This window comes from Nomascus leucogenys, chromosome 1a (genome assembly GCF_006542625.1).
Source record: "Nomascus leucogenys isolate Asia chromosome 1a, Asia_NLE_v1, whole genome shotgun sequence".
In the NCBI taxonomy this organism is placed as follows: domain Eukaryota; kingdom Metazoa; phylum Chordata; class Mammalia; order Primates; family Hylobatidae; genus Nomascus; species Nomascus leucogenys.
Genome location: NC_044381.1, coordinates 59093702 through 59107319, shown reverse-complemented (window position 1 = coordinate 59107319; position 13618 = coordinate 59093702). Strand labels below are relative to the sequence as shown.

At 39.4% G+C, this 13618-nt stretch overlaps 1 protein-coding gene across 1 annotated transcript in view; it reads left to right on the top strand.

Annotated features, from left to right (window-relative positions):
- RORB (RAR related orphan receptor B) overlaps window positions 1–13379 on the top strand; it is a 199458-nt gene extending 186079 nt beyond the window's left edge. Inside the window, exon 10 of the mRNA XM_003267416.4 lies at window positions 5679–13379. Coding sequence (XP_003267464.1) covers window positions 5679–5834 — 156 coding nt within the window. The 3' untranslated portion in view covers window positions 5835–13379. The remainder of the gene's footprint in view (window positions 1–5678) is intronic.
- Window positions 13380–13618: the final 239 nt, after the last annotated feature.

Sequence of the window (13618 nt, the reverse complement as noted above, 5' to 3'; positions counted from 1 at the left end):
TTGATGTGTTCATTAAGACTCTTTGGCCTGTAATCCCAGCACATTGGGAGGCCGAGGCAGGCGGATCAGATCATGAGGTCAGATCAAGACCATACTGGCCAACATGGTGAAATCCCATCTCTACCAAAAATACAAAAAAATTAACTTGGCGTGGTGGTGCGCATCTGTAGTCCCAGCTACTTGGGAAGCTGAGGCAGGAGAATTGCTTGAACCCGGGAGGTGGAAGTTGCAGTGAGCCGAAATCACACCACTGCATTTCAGCCTGTCAATAGAGTGAGACTCTGTCTCTAAATAAATAAATAAATAAATACTCTGGTTACAAGTAAGAGGAACCAACTCCAACTAGGTTAAGCAAAAGTATAAAAAATAAAAATAAAACAAATAATGAAGCAATATCTCATAGAACTCAAGGTTAAAAATGCAGCCATCAATCAGGAAAGTACTGGAACTACGAATTGGGAAGCCTTCCGAATTCTTCATCTTACACACTTATGTCCCTGTAGGTATCTACTTCATTCTTCTCCCTCTCTGAGTACCAGCTTTCTGTGCTTCCCTGGTGCACGTGATGAAATACGGCTAGCTCTTCACTCCTCAGGTTACAGGTAGTTTCTGCTACAGTTAAAAAGCAACTTGCTGACTCTCAGTCTGGTTTCCTATTCCAGCCCCAGCTGAGTCAAGTGTCCACTTCCATTTCGGTCAGCCATGCCCAGGGTAGAAAGTACAGGCACTGCCACACGGATGCTAAGGATGGGGTCAGGATGGTGGGGGCAGGGCTTATGACCCAGAAAGATATCTCAAGTTTAATGTTATAATTCGAATCCAACTAGGTTTGACTCAACAAAAACCAAAAACAAAAAAAAAAAGAAAAACAGAAAAGAAAATCAAATGGACATGTGAAATTGATGTGTTCAGCTTCACATTGTGTGCCCTGTTTTCACTCATGCTCCTGAAGCTTCTTCCAATTTGATCAAACCATTGCTGTCTTCCTGCTTTAGGTTGGAGGGCATCTTGATGGCCTGGAAGCCCACATGAGCAAGATCACTAGTTTTACCCTCTGCATGTTCCATTTTTCTAACATCAAATGTACCAGTTATAAAATTGTGAATTTTCTCATAAAACCGCCCTCTGGAGAGAAGCATAGGATTATTATCTCTTCTCAAACAGCTGCTTTTTCTTCTTGTAGACCCCTGTAGGTATAAGCTAAAGCTCCCTTCTCATAAGAAATGCTTGTCATAAGAAAGAGATGAGTGTGAAAATGCCTTTTGATAGACCCTCTGTCTACTTCTGCTATGGGGATTATTTAAACATGAAGGAATTTCACGATGATTTAAAATTGACTACCCCCTCCATCTCCAAGTGCTTCTGGATCACTTCCCCAGCTGTTTAAAAAGTTGTTGAGCTATTAACTGCTGTGGAGGCTGCTCTGAGCTCCCTTTGAAATGGGGGTCCCCTGGCTGCAGTACATAATATTAATGAGCAGTAAGTGATTGCCTGCTGCTCTCTACACCAGGCCCTTCTGGGCTCTGACAAGTGCTGCTGCCGCCTCCACATGGCCTCCTGGCCCACCATGCCTCCAGAGTGATGGATGCCCCTGTCGGCACTTCTGTTTCCACAGCCAGTTGGGTGTCTTGCAGTCAGCCTATTCCAAGAGCATGGGTGCTGGGAGAGCTCTTTGCCTTCTCTGTGCTGTTTGCTGAAGCGGTCTGAGTGCTCTTTAACAGAAAGCAATTCTCACCATCCGGCCCATTCTACAGATGAGCAACAGGAACTAGATCCAAATCGCATAAAAGAAGGCAGAACTGGGTCCTGAACCAGACTCTTAAATCCCAGTTATTTTCCCAGGAAAAGAGGAAGAGTCCATATTAACATTCCAAAACCAGGCACGTAATTAAATATTTCCAGGGCAAATGAGCAACTATAAAAGGGTTTCAGTCATCCTCTTATACATTTCATGTCCCACACCACCCTGTCACCAAAGGAGCAGAAAAATGCTTTAAGAACTGTTGTACACAGGACTCTACATTGTGAGTCACAGTTAGTAAAATAAGCAACTTACTTGAATTGCTATAAGAAAATGAAAAATCAATATGATTTTGCTTTTTCATTTCAATAAATGTCAATGGCTGACTTTGCCATGCGTTAACTTTTGGTTAATGACTCCACTTTTGGAGCTTGGTTGAGAGCTAAGCTGGCTTCCTGCCCTCCATGTCCTTCGACTGAAAAGCATGGCCTTGACTCTTTCTCTCCTGAAAGGAAGAGAGATATCTCAGACTGTGGGAGTGGAAGCATGACAGCTACCACACAGATCACCACGTGTGTCAGGCATCACTGTAAAAAAATTTTTGTTGCCTCACTTAATGCTCACAACCTCCCTCTGAGGCAGGGACTGTTATAATCGCCATCTGACAGATAAAATGCTGAGAGGTTGTTCCCCTTCCTGTGTCCATGTGTTCACTGGGGCCTGTTCTGGGGTGGGGGGAGGGGGGAGGGATAGCATTTGGAGATATACCTAATGTAAAATGATGAGTTACTGGGTGCAGCACACCAACATGGCACATGGATACATATGTAACAAACCTGCACATTGTGCACATGTGCCCTAAAACTTAAAGTATAATAAAAATATTTTTTTAAAAAGCTGAGAGGTTAAGTGGCTTGTCCAAGATCACATAGCTATAAAGGACAGAAATAGGATTCAAACCCAGGCAGCCTGACTCCAAATCCCATGTTCTTTATCAACAGACTAATCCTCCCTCTGTAGTATTTGTGTGTCACAGGGAACTCAGGAATTTCATTACTTGACCCCCACCAAACTAATAGCTCTAAGCACATGGAACCTTCCCTCTCTAGATGTGAGAACTTCCATGTCTACCTCCTGAAAAGCAGCTAATTCTACACTTAGTTCACAGGACTGTTTCAAATTCAATGTATAATTTACTTTTTAAAAAAAAATTTTAAGAGACAAAGTCTTGCTATGTTGGCCAGGCTGGTCTCGAACGCCTGGCTTTAAGCGATCCTCTTGCCTTAGCTTCTAGAGTAGTTGGGATTACAGATCTGAGCCACTGTGCCTGGCTCAACTTTTCAATTTTGAAAACCAGTTGTAAATTTATGAAATTTGAACCTCTGAAGCAGTGTTTTCCAAAGTTGATGCCATGAACCCACTGCATCAGTGTCTGCAGGGAATGTTTGTTTCAAACATGGAGTCTGAGCTTCACCCAAACTCACTGAAACTGAATCCTCCAGGAGTAGGTCCCAGTAGTCTGCATTTTTAAGAAGCACCCCAGCCACTCTTGTTGACAAGATTGACAATAATTATAGAGTTGCATCTGGAAGTTTCAAGAGCTCTGCACATCATCAATTCAACTGCAGATGATTGTAGAAAGCGTTCAAAGCCACTCTGCATTCAACAGCTATTTCAGGGAGAATTACAATGTGCAAGAACTGTTCCTAAATTGTTGTAGTCTCCTTCTGTGTGAGCCAGCTGGTTAAGAGAGTTTGAATAATTTCCCAAGCGACTCCAGTTAAGTGGACACTTGAACACTCTGTACCTATGAAAATATAGAAAAGACACAGTTTTCCACCCTGGACCCAAAGTGAGTCTTTCAGAATGGGACTCTGAATCATCTTTCTTTTTTGCTTAAAACCCTCTCAGAGAACATAACGTGAACTATGAGGGCTTACATAATCTGGCCATGCACACCTCTCTGGCATTACCTCACCCACTGCTCCAGCGACCCTGAACTGCCTTTGGTTCTTCCAGAGTGCAAAGCACTACAGCATCTTTGCACATGATCCTAGGGCATGTTATGTACCCTCTGCCCCAGCACCTAATTCTCTCACTCTTCCATCAGAGCTCAGCTTCAATATCACTTTCTCAGGGCAGCCATCCCAGGCCTGCCACAAGTCAGGGCATCTTCTTACCTCCCACTTTTCCTCCCGCTATTCTTCTTTGGCACTCACCACAGTTTTTCAGTCTGCTTTTGACTGTGTGGTAAACTTATTTCATCAGTCTCATCAAGTAGACTACAAACAAGACTCATAATGTTTTGTGCATTCTGGTGTTTAGCCAAGTGCCTGCTACATACTAGGCACACAATTCCTTGTGGTGTATCAAGAACGAAAAAAAAATTAATAATGTTGGAGGTAAAGTTTTGATTCTCAGTCTAAAATTTAGCATCCATTCTATCGACAAAGATTCCGCATTTTTCATTTCTATCTCTGTCTTTAAATAGCAGTGGAGATGGTTAAGATTGGAAAGTCTGAACTCTAAACTTCTTTACATGTTCTAGATCCCTTTACTGAATGTGCCAACAGCTGTAATCCTGATGCTATTTTTAAATTGCTTGTAGTATGGTTATATAGTCATTAGTTGTTAAAAGGAAAATTAATGAAAGAGTGGAAGTTCCTGATTTTGAAAAACCACAAGGCAACTAATTATCTATTTCCTCTTTTATTTCAAAGGCTGAAATGGATTCTTGTTATTGAACAGGGTAGGGAACATGATGAGCCTAACCGGTGATGAGATAGGTTTTGTTTAACTGTATTTTTCATCACTTTCAAGTGTGTCTTTAGTCAGCTATATGAACTATCATGCTTATCTTTTATAAGAGTGTTCCTCTATACAAGAACATATCTCTCACAATAATTTAATCACAGTGACTTATGTTTAAGCTAATTTTGACACAAAAATGATGGATCCGAAGTGTTCCTAAACTATAAGTATGTTAAAAGCTGAATTGTTCATCTCTTAAGACCCATACGGCATTTAAATTATTATAAAACACTGTCTTCTGGGTATCTTAACTCAAAAAATTACATCTTACATGATACATATATCAAAACCTAACAATTGTAAGTGGATATCCTTCCACTCATTTTTAGAACACCTTCCTAAGGAAGCTAAGTGCCAGTGACCTCCCAAATTCTCTATGTGTTTCATATTATGCATTACAGTGGAAACGGATTAGAGAGCCACTATAAAAGTGGGTTAGTGAGCTTGATAGCCAAGCAGTCCAGATCATTATAGATTACACCTCATACAGTTTGGTTGTATATCCCTAAATATTTTCACCTTCCAAAGCTAAAAATCTAATATTCATGTCACAAAAATCTATGGGAAATTATGGGTAATAATAATGTTCACTAACAATTACACTTCACATCTCCAGTGTTGTGTTAAGAACTACAAAAGTTCTTAACAGTTTTGTAGGAATTACCTCCCTCAGTCCACACAACAACCCAATGAAGTAGGTACTATTAGTAAGCCCATTTTATGAATGAGAAAACTGAGACATCGACAAAGTCACAGCTACACCATTGCTAAGCTCTTTTGGAACTCAGGTAGCCCACCTACAGAGCACCCACTTGTAACTCTTAAACTAGAAAACCTCTCATATATACTTATTTAAGAGCAATGAATCAGGAATCTTGGTCCTGCTTGCTTTCTTTCTCTTTATTTTTCCTTTAGGAGATGGTGTCCGGCGGGGCGGGGGTGGGGGTGGGTATGTTTTATTTTGTTTTGTTGTAAGAGAAAAGCTGGAAGTGCGCCTTCTTTCTTTTTGAACATCTTTTTCCAAAGCCGTTTACCTTCATCTGGGGCCAGAAAGGACACTGCTTCCACAGACAGAGCACTAATGAGCTTCCCTCTCTATCTCCCTCTCTGTCTTTCCGTTCTGCAGTTAATAGCCAAGATACCAACCATCACGGCAGTTTGCAACTTGCACGGGGAGAAGCTGCAGGTATTTAAGCAATCTCATCCAGAGATAGTGAATACACTGTTTCCTCCGTTATACAAGGAGCTCTTTAATCCTGACTGTGCCACCGGCTGCAAATGAAGGGGACAAGAGAACTGTCTCATAGTCATGGAATGCATCACCATTAAGACAAAAGCAATGTGTTCATGAAGACTTAAGAAAAATGTCACTACTGCAACATTAGGAATGTCCTGCACTTAATAGAATTATTTTTCACCGCTACAGTTTGAAGAATGTAAATATGCACCTGAGTGGGGCTCTTTTATTTGTTTGTTTGTTTTTGAAATGACCATAAATATACAAATATAGGACACTGGGTGTTATCCTTTTTTTAATTTTATTCGGGTACGTTTTGGGAGACAACTGTTTATAGAATTTTATTGTAGATATATACAAGAAAAGAGCGGTACTTTACATGATTACTTTTCCTGTTGATTGTTCAAATATAATTTAAGAAAATTCCACTTAGTAGGCTTACCTATTTCCATGTTTTTAGGTAGTTGATGCATGTGTAAATTTGTAGCTGTCTTGGAAAGTACTGTGCATGTATGTAATAAGTATATAATATGTGAGAATATTATATATGACTATTACTTATACATGCACATGCACTGTGGCTTAAATACCATACCTACTAGCAATGGAGGTTCAGTCAGGCTCTCTTCTATGATTTACCTTCTGTGTTATATGTTATCTTTATGTTAGACAATCAGGATTTTGTTTTCCCAGCCAGAGTTTTCATCTATAGTCAATGGCAGGACGGTACCAACTCAGAATTAAGTCTACAAAGGAATAAACATAATGTGTGGCCTCTATATACAAACTCTGTTTCTGTCAGTGACATCAAAGCCTTGTCAAGATGGTACATATTGGGAAGGAGACATTATTTGAAGCCATTTTCCTGTTTCAAGAATTAGGCCACAGATAACATTGCAAGGTCCAAGACTTTTTTGACCAAACAGTAGGTATTTTCTATTTTTCACCAGAACACATAAAAACACTTTCTTTCTTTTGGATTTCCAGTTGTGAAAGAAGCTTGATTTCAGTGCTTATTGTGTCTTCAACTGAAAAATACAATCTGTGGATTATGACTACCAGCAATTTTTTTCTAGAAAAGTTAAAAGAATAAATCAGAACCCAGGGCAACAATACCATTTCATGTAAACATTTTCTCTCACCATGTTTTGGCAAGAAAAGGTAGAAAGAGAAGACCCAGAGTAAAGAAGTAATTCCTTATATTCCTTCTCTTTAATATATTTGTTAGGAAAAGTGGCAATAAAGGGGTAGGCATATTATAAAATGCTATAATATAAAAATGTAGCAAAAACTTGACAGATGAGAAAATAAAAGATCTGTGTTATTCTAGGGAACTCATGTAACCCAAAGCCAAAACTAATTCCTGTGAAGTTTACAATTATATCATCCATTTACCCTAGAATTATTTTTTTAGCAACTTTTAGAAATAAAGAATACAAGTGTGACATTAGGATCAGAGATTTTAGACTTCCTTGTACAAATTCTCACTTCTCCACCTGCTCACCAATGAAATTAATTAAGAAAAGCATATATTCCAAGAAATTTGTTCTGCCTGTGTCCTGGAGGCCTATACCTTTGTTATTTTCTGATACAAAATAAAACTTAAAAAAAAAACAAGCTAGGAGAAAAGTTTGTTTATAGGACAATGACAATGATGGTCTCCTGTAAGCATATCCCAGCCACCAACTCCTAAAGAACTGCCCTTTTCTCCATATTAAACACATGCACACACATACACACACACACACACACACACACACACACACACACACAAACCCCTGCTTTGTAAAGTTTCCATCAGTGGAAACTTTGTTTTTTTTTTTTAATCTCTTATGCTCTCCTGAAGTTCATGGTTGAGCACCATCTCCAAGATACCACAGAACTCTTGATTGATGATCAAAACAGTAGTGTCGTCTTTTCCTTTTAGAAAACAGAACATTTTCTCACCTCATGATTGATGAATTCTAAACCAATGGGGAAAAACAAAAAGGCTTTAAAATAATGAATCTGTTTCTCAACTACTGTTATATTCAATTAATTTAACTACATTGAACCAAATTACCTTTGGTTCTAAGAAGACAGCTGTAGACTGCTTATTATGCTGCTACAGGGACTCAATTCTTTTTGGTGTAAATGTCACTCCTGCTAGCTCTTTGTATAAAGAATTAATTCCCAGAGTCATATTTCTTTCTAATGGAAAGATTACTCTACTGATTGCTAGGAAAACAGGGTAATGGAAGGCACTCAATTAAACCAAGCCATTTCCAAATGCAATGTATGTTTTATGATTGGCTTGTGATAGGCGATGCTTCATGTGTCTGCTTGGTGTTTCCCTTTGAGCTTTGAACTTATGTCAAACTTTGTTTTCATTGTTCTGTTGGCCTAGCGTTTTCCATTGTCAGCCTGTAATTCCTGCTCAGTTGCAGAGGGAGTTATTTATTTCCTCCAATTTACCTTAGAGGATTTAAATTGGCTCAATTGATGAAGTGGCTCAGAATTTTTTCCTCCCTTTTCCCATGGGTGATATAGGAAAAAGATTGTTCCCCACATTTACCTTGGGAGGTACTGCTTTTGAATTTGTGTTGTTTCCACTAGTGTAAGCATTTCATTGGGACGGCATGGACCTTTTGAAGCTGGGAGGAAGGAAACAGAGCTAGCATCTGAACCAGAACAAAACAATGGCAACCAGGATGTACTCATCCCACTTAGTTGAGAGAAGAGATTTCTAGTTTGGGTTACAGTTGCCCAACCTTCCCTTTAAAGAGAATCCAGTCATGTTTTCAATGGTAAAAAGCCTTAAAAAGCTGCCCTTCGAAGATGTCCTATGACTGCATGTCAAGGTATTTTGTACCTACAATCCCAGAACTTGGTTCCTTCCCCACGAGGACTAACAAATGTTCACAACAATCATGATCAAGTGTACACTGGAAGAAAAAATCCACAATCTGGGCTTCTCACTTCGTGCTTCATAAATGACAATCACTGCTTGATGCAGATGTTGCACTGTATCCACTCAGGGATGTTTCATTAAAAAAAAAAAATACATCAAGAAGGAGGAAAAAATTAAAAACAGGAAAATGACAGCAAAATGTGAATGGTATAAACTAAATATGTTGCTGAGAGCACCTCTCTGACAAGGCTTTCAGACCAACAAGCAGTTACTTCATGTGATAAACTAGATTGAATTATTTGGACTTGCTGAAAAGTTGCACCGACGTAAGGACAACTTGGTCTCATTTTCTAAACTCTGCTAAGAGCCAAATAATCTAGCTGTCCCATTCAGAGGAATTTTTATCTCCCTGCAAATCCAAACTTTCTATACAAATCCTGAACAAGGAAAATACAGAAATCTGACTGGCATTAGATAAAATGGACAAGGGAGGTGAAACTGGGTGAATTCAAACTTCAGTGTATTTGTGGTCCATAAAAAGAAAGGGAAATTTTGGAGGGAAACTAGGACAGGAAAGGATTCCAAATCTGGTTTGACACCCGTATATACCCATACTGTCCATGACTCAACTAATTTCTGTGCCCCTTTTTCTGTGGCTCCTTTTGTTTTGAGACAGATCTTGTTCAACATGTTGCTCAGGCTGCAGTGCAGTGGCATGAGATCTCGGCTCACTGCAATCTCTGCCTCCTGGGTTCAAGCAATTCTCCTGCTTCAGCCTCCCGAGTAGCTGGGATTACAGGCACATGCCCCCACACCCGGCTAATTTTTGTATTTTAGGTAGAGATGGGGTTTCACCATGTTGGCCAGGCTGGTCTTGAACTCCTGACCTCAAGTGATCCACCCGCCTTGGCCTCCCAAAGTGCTAGGATTACAGGCCTGAGCCACCGCGCCCTGCCTTCAGTGGCTCTTTTATCCCCCAAAGACTGAAAGCTGAAGGTGGAGACATTCTCCACAAACATACCCTTTCTGAATTTCCCTTGTTTTAGCACTGTGTTCAGGGCTCTGGACTAAAATACCTCCGAGTAGGTAAAATCAGAGAATGTAACAATCTCCTGAGTGATTAGATTTCTTTGGTAGATTCTAAGAGGTCTTAAATCATAATAAACTCTGCATACTAACAAGAGGTGCCAGGGAGGTGTCAGTACATTTCCTATCATAGCTGCCTTGTTCAAAGCATAACCTCACAGCAGTCAAGCTAAACTGTTTGTAGAAAACCATGAAGATCAACTCATGCTCACTCTCTACAATGCAATGTATACCAGGCTTGAAGGCAAAAACAATTCTTGGGTCCCAAGGACAACCTAAAACTTACCAGCTTTTTTCAAAAACAACAATCAGATGCAAATAATGGCAGTGTTGTTCTATGTTCTTTGTTTCTGTTCATTATAGAAGCAAGGAAAAATTCTACTTCTATTGGAAATTAGAAGAAATAATTTCTTCCTGACTCTTTTTTTTTTCTATAAACTTTTATTTCCAAGGAAGCTGCTACAATTGGCAGTCAATTCAGGCCATGGACGTCTGTGCCCTGACAGAAGCACCGTTCAATAGAACAGCAATAACCTTAAAAGTGTGCATCTGTAGTGAAACTCTGCACAAAGTCCCCTGCATAAAGAAGAGAGGAAAGCCTACCATCTGCTTTAGACGAAGTGCTATTTGATGTTCTGTTTCCAACTGTCAGTATAAGCAGCAGCTAGAGTAAAGGCCTGTGGGAAACTATAGGGGGTCTTTCCAAAAAAAGCTAACACTCTATTCATTTTTAGGTCTCAGGACCAGAGGGTACAGGGTAGAGGGTAGTTTACCATTTAAAGCAGGGGTTGAAAATTCGAAAGCCTAAAAGGGCCAGGGGGCTTAATGCAAATGGGTGAAGCAGCCCAGTGACAAGCTGGCCAGGAAATGCCCTGTGGAAAAAGGGACATCCGCGATTTACCTGAAGCTGAATGCTGCTGGAGCTTCTGAATTTTATAAAATCTCTGAAATTATACATGATGGCAGTTGATTCAGAGCTTAGTGCAGACCAAACAAATACATCACTGAGCAGAAGAGGGCCCATAGATCGTCAGCTTGCAGCCTCTGGTTTAAAGCAAAATCGCATCTGGGGCCAGCTCAACTGCAGCAAGTCTGGCCAGATTCAACCCTGGACAATATTAGAATGATACTAGTTTTGGAAGGAGGGGATAGAGATCTTCCCCTTCTGATACTCAATTTTGTTTTGGTATTTGATTGTCACAACTAGAGGATATAACAGGAGGTCAGTTTAAAAAATAGCGAACATTCTAAAAATGAAAACAATTCAATTTAGTGATGGCTTATAAAAGACACTCCAACTTGTCTTGCCCCAACTCCCTTCTTCATAGAGCCAGGGGGCTAGATTTCTTGCCACTTTTTTTCTGAAAGGCAAATGCATGACTTTTATTCTTTTGGGTCTCAAAGTGTTTCTTTAACTGTGTGACTTCAATATCTGTGACAAGTTTTTATTTTCCCTTAGTCATATGTGAAGAATTTATTCTATAGTCGTGATCATGTAGTCCTCCATTGTTTGGAAGTGCAGACCATGGATTCCTATGCAGCAGATGGGGGTTGTCTGTTTGTGCACTTTTTTCCTAAGCTGCTGAAATTCCTCCAATGTGAATGGGCCATAGTAATCTTTGCCTCCTGCGTGACTGTAAGCATGGCCTCCAGTGGATCAGAGAAAGCAGCTCAGTGATTGTTCTCATGGCCAAAAATAAAGCACAAGGGTTACCGGAATTGAATGAGCCCTGTTCAGGGCAGCACAGGGCATCTGCACCCCAGCTGGGCAGCATGATCCTTGTATTCAACTATACTCTTCTGGCAGTAGTTGGTGGCAAGCATTTGCGTGCCTCTGTCACAACCATGCGTAGAAACACATTAGGTATGTCTGGAAAGCTACAAATCCCACATCCAAGCACAGTACCGTCTGCTTCATCTGATTAACACACACACAAGAAAGAAAAATTACACCCACAGAAAACTGAGTATGTATTGTAGAAATGTAGAGGAAAAATAAAAATATTTTTTCAAATGTAATTACTTTTAATATATGCTTGTGGAAGGTCTAATACAATGTATGCTGTCTCTGTAATTTTTGCTGTAAATAACTGGAGACAGTGAGTACACTGATTTTTCTATGTCTCTGTTTAAGCATAAGACTTTGTAACAATTTTTTTAGAGGGGGAAAATCAACAAAGAGCAAATATGTACTTGCTTCCTTTCTGCGTGTTATGTACTTCTCAGTTTTTTAATGGAAACTGGTTGTAACAGTTTAAGCATCTTGACGGGTCATTGGTGTTAAGTGTATGCTTCTTTTTGTAATATGACTGAGAAAGGGACAGGGCTGTCAATTAAATCTGCTCCAAAGAATTTGTATTGAAGATTGGCCTAAGACCTGCAAACTCCATCTATAACTAGACCATATGAAAAAGGAAAATTAAAAAAAAAAAGTTGCCTGAGTTAAGTCATCTTTCCTTGTAGCAAATGGCTTTGTCCAAATCCTTTCTGCATGGAATAGCTTAAGGAAAACAAACTCCACTTTCTGATGAACAAGATATTTTTGTACACATTTATTTCTTATTAATAACCTGAGGTCAGACCACTCATTTGCTGAAGCCATAACTGACCTTCACCAAATAAATGTTGTAAAGAACCTGGGGGAGGGTTGGGGAGAGACTGAGAGGGAGGAAAATCCAAGGTGTCATGAGCTATAGCAACACAGGCAGGAGCAAGTTGTTGAAACTGATGCTTTTCCTGCATCCCAAATATGACTTTAAAAGGCTAGTATTTTATGATGATCGATTTATAATGATAAAAAGATATTTAGATTTAAATGAGACATTCCAATATTTTTGAAATCCCTAACAATGCTTCCTTGCTTTTAGGATCGAGAGAAATGATTTTCATATACTTCCAACGTTCAGAGATTTAATGTTTTTACCTTAGCTCCAGCCTACACTTGTAAAGTGAAGAGCGACTCTAAGTCCCGTGAAACCGTGGGCTGCCTGGGGCTTGGCTGTGCCCACTAACCTACTGCGCCTGGGGGGCAGCATGGGAGGGGCACAGTTTGCATCTCATTAGCATGCACACCACTGTTGGCAATGCATAAAAGTTGCATTGCCACAAGTATGTAAAATAAAAATATCCACTCTAAAAAGCATAATAATTCTACTTTTTTAAAAGAATAATGTCTCTTATAGTCACCACTGATTTTTCTGGAGTTTAATTACATTATTACCATGTATTCTTATTGGCCTGTAGAGGAAAAAGGCAAACCACAAATAAACCCAGTGACATATATAGTTTTAAAATCTTCAATTTTCTGATCTCTCTCTCCTTGTTTAATATATAAACCCTAATTTCTGTGTATGTGAGTAAAACTGCAGCCTGAGTCATTTAGGAAGTAAGTATTGAGTTTTTTTAATTATAAATATACTAGAATAAAACAGCACTCCCTAACAATTAAAAAAGAGTTTTATATTACTTTAGAATGTAATAGGTTTTTGTCCTTATTTTATGTCCTGTAAATTATTAGTTCAATACTGTTAGCATTCCCGGATAATGCACACATGATTTCTGAATGTTTTCTGTAAATGACAATCAATGTTTATGAAGTTCCCTCCTTTAATGCTGAACAAAATTAAAAGAAGAAAAAGAAAAAAGGACTGCCTAATGGTTTTCTTTCCTCCCCACCCCAACCCCTACTCTCATCCCTGGGAACAGGGAATGGGTAGAAAAGATAAGATTTAGCTTTGAAAACATTACCCCATGGGTTCTTACCTACAGAGTTTTCCTTTTTCTAGTAAGTAATGGTTAATTTTTTTTTTCAGGAAATTCTTGTGTCCTCAGGGACCTGGCCTGAGTTAGAAAT